Raw genomic sequence first — 13395 nt, forward strand, 5'->3', positions numbered from 1 at the left:
GCTTCTCCAGTGAGAGTGCCAGCACTGTTTCCAAGGCATGCCTTTTATGAAAGAATGGAACACATTCATGGCAGTTGTTCAGGGTTCTTTTTTCTTTCCTTCTCTGCCAGTTTGTTGAAGTTGAAGGACAGATCACGTCATTAGTTGATCTGTACCCATCCTTCCTAAGGAAGGGTTACCGACGGGAAATCTTCATCGCTATAATATGTTTCGTCAGCTATCTTCTGGGACTATCTATGGTGACTGAAGTAAGTGAGACGAGCTGGTGTGGGTTTGCTTGGGTTTTGATTTCATTCTGTGAAGTCAAATAGTACAGTGCAAGAGGGAAGCAATCACAGTTCAAGGCAGAGCACAGGCTTTGCATGTGAAAAGGTGCCAGGTTGATTTCCTGCATCTCCAGTTAAAATAAAATTGGGAGAACTTTTCCTTCTGAGACCTTCAGAGAGCTGGTAGCAGCCAGAGCTAACAGTACTGGGCTGGATATACAAATAGTTTGGCCTGAGCATAGGGGAAATTCCTTGGTACCTAAGAGAGGAGCCTGGCTCTATAAAACGGTTACTCTGTTGTTGTCATTGTTTTTTAAAGCAGAAAGAGCAGTTGAGAACTTATTTATCCAAATCTTTCATTTCTCTTAAGTTCTCCAGTGGTGTCAATGTAAGGCCATGCCAATTGTAGCCCTGTGTATTATTAGTGCTGCTTTTATCCAGCACTGCATTTTCCCCAAGCTTATTTTTATAGAAGAACCTAGATAGCGTGCTCTGTTGTGCTGTAGATCTGGAGTAAACAAAGCTAGATAGATGTGAAACATGTGGGAAATGGTGCAGGTTGAAGCCTATCTCATTATATTTGGGGCTTTGAAAGCACGTCAAAGTGCAAGTAGATAAATAGGCACTGCTCTGGCGGGAAGGTAAACTGCGTTTCCGTGTGCTGCTCTGGTTTGCCAGAAGCGGCTTAGTCATGCTGGCCTCATGACCCGGAAGCTGTACGCCGGCTCCCTCAGCCAGTAAAGCGAGATGAGCACTACAACCCCAGAGTCATCCGCGACTGGACTTAACTGTCAGGGGTCCCTTTACCTTTACAAGAGAACCTTATAGAAGGTGCTAGAAAAGGAGCAGAGGGAAATACAGTGCATGAAAGGAAAATATCATGCTAAGGGGAAAGCAGTGTCAGCCCATATATGAGGGAGCTCCTTGGTAAGCATTGCTTCCATATATTTTGGTCTTGTTATAGCAATTTCCGTTGAACACCAATTGTTTTCTCCCACCATATTTTTCTTGTGAGAGCCCATCCTAAAATACTATCCTTTAGAAAGGAAATAGCTCAGTGTTGGAGTAGAATAAGCTAAATGGCTTAATTTTGGTCAATCACAATCTCTTTCAAAAATGCCTTCTATATAAGAAATAAGTGCATGTTCTGGGGAGGACAACAGCATGTGCTTATAACTCCCCAACAGTTGATTGACAGTTGTATTTGCAGATGAGTAATCTTCCCCAGAGTGAGTCATAGATGTGAAGGATAGGGATGAAGGTCATCTTGCTTGCCACAGGTTTTCTTTGTGGTTTATTAATAGCACTTGTTTCTTTTTCTCTCTTGCTCTTTTTCAGGGTGGCATGTATGTGTTTCAACTCTTTGACTACTATGCAGCTAGTGGTGTATGCCTTTTGTGGGTTGCATTCTTTGAATGCATTGCTGTAGCCTGGGTTTATGGTGAGTAAGTTGTAAATATTTGGCCTGGTATTTTTCCTACAGGAACAACTAAACATTGCAGGGTCTTGGAAGATTAGGCTCCTGGATCCCAGGAGTTGGGATTGTGAGGGAGGCAGAGCTAAAATAGGGGTCGAGCTAAAATAGGGGTCTAAGTGACAAATATAATTTTTCTTACTTTGCTTCCTGAGATGCAGTCCTTGACAGGGGAAAAAAAGGTTGCTATATGGCAGGCATGTCCAACAGGTAGATCGTGATCTACTGGAAGATCACTGGGTGTTCCTGGTAGATCTTTGGCCCCTCAGAGATCTCCTCCCCCCCCAAAAAAAGGGGGAGGAGGAAGCTGAACAACTGTGGCTTAAAGCTCAACAACTTTGCCTTTCATGAATCTGATCTGTAAAAAAAGAGAGAGAGAGACATTGCACATACTTTTGTAAACTAAGAAAATCTTTAACAAAAATAGATTAAAAAACAACAACAACTTTGCTTTTCCCAAAAAAGCTCGACAACTTTGGCCCATCCAATGACAATGGGTAGATCACTGCCAATTTTTTTATACTGTGAGTAGATCGCAGTCTATTGGGAGTTGGACGTCCCTTCTATATGGGAACAGAGTTGGTGAATGTGAAGCTAAGAATCACTCTCCCAATTGAAACAACATATTGGCTTTCTTAGGAAGTGAGCCTGAGTCCCAGCCTTGAAAAATGAAGTAGTGTTTATAATACACATTACATTGTGAGAGATATTGGCTGAATCAAGCTGGATGCGGTGGTTGGTTTGGGGAATTTTCAAAAAGTATCTCCCTTTTCCAAAAGCAAGATTTTCAGGGGGCAATTGAAAAGGCATGGCTGGGCTTATTGAGAGGAAAGTTAATGGGGCTTGGCCCCTGTACCAATGTTCCCTTTTGCTATGCTGCTCTGTGGCAATGAAAGTGCTGCAATGCAGCACAACAGGGAGCATCTGCCCAGATAGACTTTGCATGTTCATCTGAGTGCAAATGTTGCCTGTGCCTGTGCTGACACCATTAGAAGTGGTCTGGAACTTCAGAGGGAAGGTGGTGCAACTTCCGTTGCCTTCGGCACTACATAGCCAACTTTGAATGGGTCTGGCTCGCCATCAGTTTTACAATGTGGTGTCTTTTTAGTTGAATACCATTGTGAAGGAGAAAGAATAAGTTTAACTTTTAAAGCTGAAAAAAAAATCCTGGACCAGTAGTAGACTGGGGAAGAATCACTGTTTTAACAGGCACAAAGAAAGCGTAAGATAGAAGGTGTGGGTTTTTCAGCACTCTTTTCGGGCTTCTTGAAAACTCACTTTTTATTTCAAAACTCTGGTGCACATAAGTGTGGGAATCATCGCTACTAAGGTCAAAAAAGAACAAATTTCTTTCTGTTTGGTATGATGTTAGTGTTTATGTTAAACATAGCCTGTCTCCCTAGTCCTATTACTCCCAGCCGACAAATGGCTGTGGGTAATGCAATAAAACTATGGTTTGCTGGATCTGCAGCTCATCCCCCTGGAAATTAAGTGATATCCATGTTGATATTTTTAGAAACTTGTTATAATTTCTATTATAATAAAGGTTTGAAATGTATTACCGGTATCTCTGCCCCCCGCCCTTTTGGTACCTGTTTTTTGTGATGGTTTTGTTCTACATTTGATTTTGCATTTAATACAAAAGAATTTAAAAAATGTGGCATAGCTCCCATTATGAGGTTAGAGCCAAAGCAGGCATCTCATCCAGGCCAGTAACATTCCCTTTCCCTTTTGTCGAACTCTAGGCGCTGATAATTTTTATGATGCCATTGAAGATATGATTGGTTACAGGCCCGGTCCCTGGATGAAGTGGAGCTGGATTATAATCACACCAGTTCTCTGTGTGGTGAGTGCTTGAAACAGCTTGTCTAAAACATGGTTTTGCATCTGTAGTAGAATTTGTTGCTTTATTATTTTACTCCTCATCTTCTCCAACAGTAGCTTCATGAGTTAAGATACTGAGTTAAAAATGTATAATGTGTAAAGGAATTGCTCCCATGGTAAAACATCTCCACTGGCATTCCATTTTTTTCCATGCCCACATAAAACTGCTGGACTTTTGCATTTAAAGCCATCAGCTGGGGAACCTAAAAGAACATCTTTCTCCCACGTGAACCTGCCTACCAATTAAGATCTTTTTCAGAGGCTTTCCTGTGGACCACTCTGCTGCAGCTAACAGAAATGGCTTTTAATGTATTCATAGGGTGCCCAAATGATGAAATTTTCATCCCAGATATCATCATCAATAATAATAATAATAATAATAATTTCTGTACCGTCCTTCATTGAAGGATCACAGGGTGGAAGGCACCCCTTGCCACTGAAGCCTTCTGAGCCTCAAGCAACAACAGTGAATCCAGAAGAACCCCCAAGCTATGTGCCTGTTTGCCTGGCACTCTGTTAATTACCTTTTTTTCTCTAGGCAAAGTCCATCCTATTGCAAAGGAAGAATAAGGAGTGCACTCTTAAGCACACTCCTGAATCTTCTTTTGCAGTCACTGCTGGAATTCAGAACGTGAAAGTTGAAGCTGGAGCTGCGAAAAAAGAAGCATGAACACCCTTAGAGTGTGCTTCTAGTGCCTCTTTTTGCAGTCCCTACTTGAACTTCCAGTCACCTGGCTGTCCTACTCAGCTGTCAAAGTGGCCTGTGGAAGGGTTTTTATCTTACTGGTGGCTGTGTAGAGCTGCATTTTTGCTGCTTTCAGTTTTGTAAGCTGCCTTGAGGGCATTTGCAGCAAAAGGCAGGCTATAAATTCTATAAATAAACATGCAGTAAGCAGAACAGTAATCAAGCATTGTTTGAAGGCATTGGAATGTGATGGGCCGTTGCCATTAGATGGTTCCTCAAGCTATTTCAGTTAAACTTTGTATACTTTAGCACACAGGAAGCGTGAGAGAGAAGTGGATCTATAATACTAGTATTTTGAGATGGCTTACTCTGCAGGCTTACCAAGAAGAAAGCCCCACTGAACACAGCAAGATCTGCTTCTGAGTAAACATGAACAAGATTGCACTGCATATTACACAAAGCCTAAAAGGTGGAAGCATTCATGTCAAGTGAAAAGAAGTAGGGCAGTGCTACGATGAATACATCAAAGCCTTCTTGTTCTTTTTGGTGTATAGTAGTGCAGCACAGGAGTAGCCAGCACTCCCAGTGGTGTGTCTGTACATAGGGCTTATTTCCCTGTCGCCTCTTTTCCTCACCCCATCATTACACAGCTGCCAGAAGGCTTGGTGTGCACCCCATCAACTGCTCCTGGTGTGCAGCATGCTACACCTTTTCACTTTGGTTGCACAGAATATACAACAAAACAACACTCTTACTGAATGGGGAAAGGATGCAGAACAAATATGGCATCCCCTACCCCTGCTATTACCAATTATTACCATAATCTCTAGCAGTGTGATTCCAGGGGCAGAGGAAGCACTAAGGGGGTGTACTTAATGGAAAGGAAGGAATGAGGTAGATGTTGTTTTTTGAATCTCAAGTTCCAAAAAGGAAGTGGAGAAAGCTTTTAAAATGTCATTTTTCTCCCACTCCACAGCTTCTTGTAAACACAAGGCATGTGCAGAGTTAGGCATGAAAGCAAATAACAACAGCAAAAACTACAGCAGAAGCTCAACTTTTGTCAAGCTTATCTATTGTCAAGCTCGTGTGTTTTTCTATAGACTGTACATTCATTGGATACTGTAAATTCATGCAGCTACTAGTGTCAGTAGCAGAAAGGTGCATACAGTTCTTCCAACAAATCTTCATCCTGTCTGTTTTGTTTTGTTTCTTTTCCTAATGCAGGGGTGCTTTATCTTTTCTCTGGCCAAGTATACACCACTGACCTACAACAAGGTGTACATATATCCTCAGTGGGCCATTGGCCTGGGGTGGATTCTTGCCCTCTCTTCTATGGTCTGCATCCCGCTTGTAATGCTTATCCGTATTCTACAGTCCGATGGCTCTCTCATTGAGGTAAGTCAACAACCTGAAAGCACATGAGAATGCACACTGGCCCTCACAGGCTTTTTTCTCCGCAACTGCCTTCCCAGCCTCAACTCCAGTGCTTTGCTGCAGGATCCAGGCTATTTCCAGTGCACATACATCATTTCTACATCTACAAAAGTTTTTCCTGGTCATTCATTCAATGGATAGGGCAATTTTACAGGCCCTGTTATTTTGGTGCATTCACAATGCTTAAAACAGGGCATAGCAGAGTTCTTCTGTTGAACTGGACAAGGTTCAGTGCAATTAAATAAGATGCCTGTTGTTTTAGTCATATTTACATTCTGGAAAAGAATACAGGTGCTCAATAATTTTAGCTTCTGGACAGCTGGAACGCGGCCAGTACAGAGTGAAGTTACAAATGCATGGGATTGTAATATTTGCTAAAAGAACTGGTGTCCATTTACAAACCACAAAGCCCTCTCTATCCAAGTTGATTCCTCTAAGCCAGTACAGTAATTTCCAACCTTTTCCAACTTGGGACCTTATTTAGCCCAAACATCCATTTGAAGACACGCTTTCTAATTTTTTCAATCTTACATTTGTATGTTGGTAGTGCTGCTGTTGCACGCCAGTAGTGGTCATGATCATCTAGTTAAAGAAGACCAATAGTCTAAGCATTATCCAAATGGGGGCCCTCTGCTTGCCTCTCACACCATTTCTCAAAGTGACTTCTTTGCAATAGTACTTACTGGAGTGGAGATACCCAGGTATAAAATGCCCAGACTCTAGCACATAGGAAGTGTGCAAGCATTTGGTACTGTAATAATCAAATGCACAGAAACAGTAACCAGGCAATAATATAGACCTTTTTATTAATAGATTTTTTAATTAATTATCAGTTTTTAAACAACATGTATTTTAAATAACAACACTCAAATATATTCATTCTAATAAATAGTTTACAATCAGGCATCAATACAGTTAACTTACTAATTCCTTCATTGTGTTATGCAACATATAGCAGGCTTTCCCCCCAGTATAGGACTTCTATTTGCATATATTTGTAAAGGGGCAAGCTTCAAATATTTATCCTTTTTAAATAAATCCAGGACTCATCTATTTTGCGCTATTACTATTTTGCCAGATTATAAGAGTTGCTTGAGTAGCAGTCCTCTGCTTAGTTGCTATACTGGAATCTCAGACAAGTCAGCCTAGCTTTTGATGATTGTACTTTGACAAGAGCCCTAGTAAAGACATGAAGATCCACCTGTGGGATCCACATGTTGAGTGTGCAGCCTCCCTTCCGGGTGCCGCACCATAGATGGGCATCCTAGCTACATAGTGTGCTGTGTGGAAGGATCTAGCCTGCATCAGCTGCACTACTGAGTTAAGAGAGCCACCTAGTGGAAGCAGTAACTTATCAGTACCTCAGGTCCAAGTGATGCTCACTGCATATTACTCACACCAGCTTCCCCCAAAACCTTTCTTCTTGTTCTTTGCATTATCACACTTTCTCCCAGTAACAAAATCAGTTTTCTGATCTCATCTTGTCTCATAAGCACTGGCTTGGACGTTCAAACTAAATCCACTTCATGGTCATGAACCAACATTTTTTTGCCATTTGAACTGTGACTACATAAGAGCAGCCCTGCCAAATCATACCAAAGGCATGTGTATTTCAACACCCGCCTCCCCCCCCCCAAGTCAGATCCTTGCAGGAAACCCACAAGCAGCGCCCTCTTTCATTTGTTCACTAGTGACTTGAATAACTCAGAAGCATGGTGTCTCTGATCCCGAGGAAGCATACAGGCATCGTGATGGGTAGCCACTGATAGCCCTACCTTCCATCAATTGGTCTAATCCCTTTTAAAAGCCATCTAAGGCGGCAGCCACTGTGCCGCTGACATTTTGCAGCAGCCAATTCCCTCACTTAGCAACGTGCTGTATGAAGAAATACTCCATCTCCTTTGTGCCAAATCTATTCAGTTTATTAATTACCCTTCACCATAAGGTTCCAGGACAGGTTACATCCATTTAAAATACAATATTTGAAAACAGGCTACCCATTAAGCTCTCTTGGATGACTCTGAGTGAGTGAGTGAGTGAGTGAGTGAGTGAGTGTGAGAGAGTGAAAGAGATAAGTCTCTCCTCTTTTTCCACACTATGCATCATTTTACACAACGCTGTCATGTCTTCTCTGACCTTTTTTTCTAAACCAGAAAACCCCAGGTGTTCTGATCTTTCCTCATAGGGGAGCTGTCCTTTTCTATACCCTTTCCTGCTCTACAATATTCCTCCTGCCCCCCCTTTTTTTGAGATGCAGCAACCAGAACTGTTGGCATTGGCTTGTGTTCATTGCAGTGCTACTGATAAGGTGCTGTCAGCACAAGGATTTTCCTGCATGATGGGACCTTCTTCCCTTGTGCCTTCCCCGATCTTTTCTGGGGGTTGCCCCAACCCTCCAGAGCTGTTTTGGGAACAGCACAGGAGGAGGAAGGAATTAATGTGGGAATCCTTGTACTAGCTTCTGCTGGTGCAATGGGTTTGCTGAATATGACCCAGTGTGCTGTTTCAAGTGTGCTACATCATAGGTATTGGTATTATAATTCCTAGTATGATATTCAGTTTTTTTCTACAGCTGCTGCAGGCTGAGTTGATGCATATCTACCATAACCTCTCCACACACACACACCCGTCCCTGCCGGTGATTTTTTTTATCCTGGTCATCACTGCCAGTTCAGTCATACACGTTTGGATTCCACTAAATTGTGTGCATAGAACAAGGTCCACTCATGTAATTGTGCTTCTATCTCCTCTTCCCACGTGCCCTTCCCTCCCAATCTGCTCTGGAGCATTGGGGAAGCCCCCAGAACAGGTTTAGGGGGCATCTGGTTGGGCTTTGCTTATGTTCTTATAAGGAGAGGAGGGAAAATCTTGAGCACACCCCATTCTGTGCACACATGCATCCTACTTAGCCTTACACTGAACTCTGCCAACATTCATGTATCTGTAAAGTTAGGCTTTTTCACTCCATAAGGATCTGGAAGCCTTTTCAAATACTATGTTTCCCTTTCTCTCTTTCCAGAGGGTGAAGGCAGTGGCTGCCCCTCGTGAGATAACTCGGTGGGAGAAAGAAACAGAGAGCGCTGCCCCCTTCTGCCCTCCTGGAATGGCCAATGGAGAACTGATCAAGCCAACTCATATCATCGTGGAGACAATGATGTGAGCTCTCTCTATGAGAGGAAGACGCCTGCTTTAAAACTGCCGTTTACTAACCATAGAATCTCTCATAGGACCAGGTTTACAGAGCTTTATATTTGCACTAGGATTTATTTTTATTTCTCACAGAGAAAGTTATTTTTTGTGTGTTCAGTTTTTATTTTTTAATATTTTGTAAAGTAAATCACAGTGGATGCCTCTCGCTCTATTTAGAGGCAGAGCTTTCATATCAAATTAGGCACACTGCAGGAATTTACTAATTTTCTCTCTCTCCACACAACATATCTATCTAACGCCTATTCATGATACCACTTTACCACTTGAGTTGATTTTCTTGCCAGCAATATATACATGGGCTGCAATCCTATGCACATTTTCTTGGGATTATGCCCCATTGAACACAGTGGGACTTACTTCTGAGTAAACATATATAGGATTATGCCAACACACAACATATATAAATATATGCATATACACGTTTCAAATTTCTTTAGGTGCTGGTGTGGTTGCGAACAGGGTAAAACCAAAACTTAAGAAAGTGAATATCTCACTGGAGGCATTTGCTTTTTTAAAGCTTATGTTGTTTTAAGAAACTGGTTTTCAAAGGTGTGGCACTATCTTCCTCTGGTTCAAGTGGGGAGAATTAAAGCAGGAAAGGGTACATGCTTTTATGCTTATTGTGGTCCATGTAAAATATAGAGAGATTGTAGATATATATTTGTGTGCTTGTAATTGGAAAAGCTGCAATATGGGGTGGGAATTGGGAGCAGTTGGGAACCAAGGGAACAATCCACGCAGCAGCCATCTCCTGAGTACGGTTTCTGTGCGAAAAGCCTGCAAGAGGGTGGCAAGGTCATTCCTGCTTGGGTGGCATTTTGCCAGGCAGTACCCTCTCAGGGCCACTTTCTACATCCCATGAGTCCCGTCTTCCCTAAGCCAGTTCTGTGTCTAATATCCCAACACAGGCAGAGTTTATATGTAAACTTCTGAGAAAGACATGCAGACCTTTGTGTTGCCCTACTACTATTGTTTGGTATAGAAGGGTTTCTCTGAGAAGCCGCCTTGTGTCCTAGATCCCTTCTTGGTTTGCTTTTTGAGACACGAGAGTAACTTAACAGGTCGGCGGAGTGGACTGAAGCAAAGTGATGTGGGGAGTGGCCCGTCTTCCGCAGGCCGTACTCGAGAAATGAACTGGCTTTGACTTGAATTTTCTTAGAAAGGTAGCTTGCTGTCAAAGAGCACGTATAGAAGTGCAGCAAAAGCGCTGTGCAATTCTGAAGCATTTTTGAAACCCCAAACTTGCCAAAATTTATCATTTCTAGTTCACAGAAAGGAGTGTTGGGCCTGTATCATTCAAAGCAGCGTAGTAGCATATCGGTCACTATAAAACCTGAAATGGACCTCTAGACCCACTGCTGAGGAAGCTACTGCAGCGCAGGACTATTCAGGACATGCAGCTGAGTGAGAGAGAGAGAGAGAAAGAAGGAGATGCAGGAGGCAGACTTAGATCCTGATCCTCACAGGCATTTAAGTAGAGTCATCATTTGTATCGTATGGAGATAAGGAAGCACAAGAAGATGAAATGAGCTACAAAGGCATTTTAGTTTGGATGAGGCATGAAACATCTGAACAAGATTTTTCATCGGTGAACTAAGCGTACAGAACTTTCCCACTTACCTCAGGAATAAGGATTTGCTTCTGGAAATCTCACCTCAGTTTTGACCAAGCCCTGGTTCTTATGGAAGGTAATAAGATGGTGTTGGATAAAGGCTCTTAGACCCTCCCATATGGGCATTGATCTTGGGGGAGGTGGTGCCCCCTTTTAAGTGAGTATTGGCACTAAACGCAATATGGGCAGGATTGTAAGCCAGAAATGGCAGCAAAGCCTTTACCTGAGTACCTGTAGCCAGTTTAGTCTGTCAGTGACAGATACTGTAGTTTAAACTGGAACCTAGCCAGTATTTAAAAACATTCCTAATTACATTTTTTTTAAAGAAAAAAGAAAACCTAAGAAAATGTCTGCGTGTGTCCCATGCTCTCATTGGCCACAGCGTATTGGTTTTACAAATGCTTGCTAAGTCATGTCAGGTTTTATATGAAATGGAAACAACTTTAAATAAAAAAGGACCAAAGCACAGTTATTTCAAGTTTCTTGTATAGCTGACTTTTTTTTTTTTAAGGTAAGAGTCTCAAATTTATTTTTATGTGAGGGAACTGAACTTTGAGTACACACAGGTGGCCAGGGTCAGGGCTTTCTTTTTCCAGTGACCATCCTACTGGAAGAGCCTTAAGCCAAACACTTCCATAATATGCGATGACATGATAGCATCATTCTCAAATCCTAGCCCCTACCAGCTGAAAAGCTTAACCTGGAGGGCTAAGGCAGCCAAGGGAAAGCTGACCTCTCTCATCCAAGCCTCATTGCTAGCCAAAGTAGGACTCCAATTTAATAAGCACAGGTTAGACTTGTATTGTCTCTTTTCATGCTTTTGGGAAGCAATGAGTTAGGCCAGAAGCAGATCTTAACTGAATTCCCTTGACTCTCCCTGGTGCACATTGACCTAAATACGGTGCAGTGTATATTTTGATAAGCAAGTAAATAAATGAGTTCAGGCTTTCCAAAGCAGCTGATGATCCCAGTGCAAATATAATCAACCAGGGGATACTCTAAGCACATATTGTGGGAGGATGAATTTCCAGAACAAAACCAGAAAGAATCAGTCCTGCGCTTTTAGAGTTCCAGCTAGGGAAGACAAGTACCCAGCCCATTTTGAGGTTAAGCTGTGCCATTTGAATCAGTAGCTTCCATGTTGAGGGTGAAAGGGTTTTATAGGCATATACACAGTGACCTTAAAAAGTTATGCTAGCTAGTTAGTGTAATTGGGGGCGGGTGGGGGTGAGCAAAGCCTCAATCAAGTTTAACACAGCCTGTCATCCCTAGGTTTTCTGTTCCAAGGAGCACATTTTCACACCGCAAAATCTCTGAATAATCGAATGTGGTAAATCTGAATGTCAACAGTAGATTCTGCCAAATTAAAGGGCATGGGGTGGGAGTGGGGGCAGGGTTAGGGGGGACATTGTAAACAACTGTTTGTATTTTCTACTTATTTATGATTGAAAAAAAGAAAGACTGGTTTTTTTCTAATTTACTTTGTAGAACTTTGTGGCCTATTTTATCTGTTATTTTGTAACTGAGAAGTTAAATATTCAGTATTGTGACTAACTGTTGGTGAACTGGGAGATGGGGGAGGGAGGGCGGAATAGCATAAATGTTTGTTCACATAAGTGATTGCATTTCAAAAAAAAAAAAAAGTGGGGAGAGAATGAGAGCATACCTTGAATGCTTTGTGGGTTTGGAAAAGGGACATGTTCTTGAAACAGTGTTCTTGATTTGGATGAATTCCAGAAATGTCCAGTTACAGATCACTTGGATGTTCAAGACACCTGCAGCCAGCAGTTGCAGATCTGGTTCTGACCAAAGCAGTTTCCAGAGTTGTCTGGTAACTTTTGTTAAAGAGAAGGACACATCTTCCAAACTTTCAGCATTAATTCATCATTAGTCACAATCTCGTTGAGAGGTATCAGTTAATAACAATATAACCAGAAGTACACATTTACAAAATATTTATACATACTGTAAATTAGGGGGGGGGGGGAATGGAGTTAATTCTCATTATTTACACTTTGCTTCAAAACTATGTATGTGGTTCTGGTTAGATTGAATCCGCAAGGCAGAATAAGCATCAGAATCAGAGCATGGATGTTTTGAGCAACCAAAAACCTGGGTGTTTTGTTATTTAAGCAGCAACAGCTGGGCTGGGCAGCTGCTGAGGCAGGCCTAGGGAGGCAGAGGGAAGAGGAATGGCTGGAGGATAGGTGAGCAGTCAAGGCTGATGGAAGGAAACTTGCAGCTAATTTGTGCAACGATAAGGTGTGTGCTGCTATGGCAACAGAAATTACTGTGCTTTGCTTTAAGCCTTAAAGAGTAATGTAATTTTTCATTTATGGTGTGACCTTAACCCATGTTTACTTAGAGGTTAAGCACCATCATGTGCAATGGGGCATGCTTCTGAGTAATATACATAGCAGGTCTCCACTTCCAAATGCCACCAGGAAACAATTTCAAAGAGGCAAGAAGTGTTTCAAGGTTGTATCCAGTTGTGCCTCTCCTGACTGGCAAAAGGCTGCTTTGTCTAGTGGTGGCTTCCATGGTGGAAAGCGAAAGGTTGTTTTTTGAAAGTCCCCTCTTACTCCTGTATTGCCCTGCACTACCGCACTACCAAAGGACTCCCCAAATCTCTGGATCAGATTTAGGGGACTGCAGAGGGAACGGAGAATCAGCAGCAATTGCATCTTCTCCCTGCTTGTCCTCCTGTTTCTGTATGTGTAAACCTTCAGTGGATCAAAGAGACTTCCATCTACAGAGGGACACCATTGGGTACAACCCTCAGCCATTATTGCCTCTCTATCCATCAGCCAGTAGGACACTAGACAGTTGT

General features: G+C 42.2%; 1 protein-coding gene across 9 annotated transcripts in view; it reads left to right on the forward strand.

Annotated features, from left to right (window-relative positions):
• The window catches only part of SLC6A6 (solute carrier family 6 member 6), a 56483-nt gene extending 43941 nt beyond the window's left edge, over nt 1-12542 (forward strand). For 8 of the 9 annotated variants that reach the window (XM_080993493.1, XM_080993488.1, XM_080993489.1 and 5 more), the window contains 6 exons: nt 111-248; nt 1605-1707; nt 3486-3586; nt 5534-5704; nt 8763-8899; nt 10219-12542. In XM_080993493.1, coding sequence (XP_080849619.1) covers nt 111-248; nt 1605-1707; nt 3486-3586; nt 5534-5704; nt 8763-8899; nt 10219-10303 — 735 coding nt within the window. In that variant the 3' untranslated portion in view covers nt 10304-12542. Of the gene's footprint in view, nt 1-110; nt 249-1604; nt 1708-3485; nt 3587-5533; nt 5705-8762 lie in introns of all 9 variants that reach the window. The other variant, XM_080993495.1, reaches the window with a different exon arrangement.
• The last annotated feature ends 853 nt before the right edge of the window (nt 12543-13395 follow it).

The sequence above is a fragment of the Podarcis pityusensis genome (genome assembly GCF_964106645.2).
Source record: "Podarcis pityusensis genome assembly, chromosome: 2".
Classification (NCBI taxonomy): Eukaryota; Metazoa; Chordata; class Lepidosauria; order Squamata; family Lacertidae; genus Podarcis; species Podarcis pityusensis.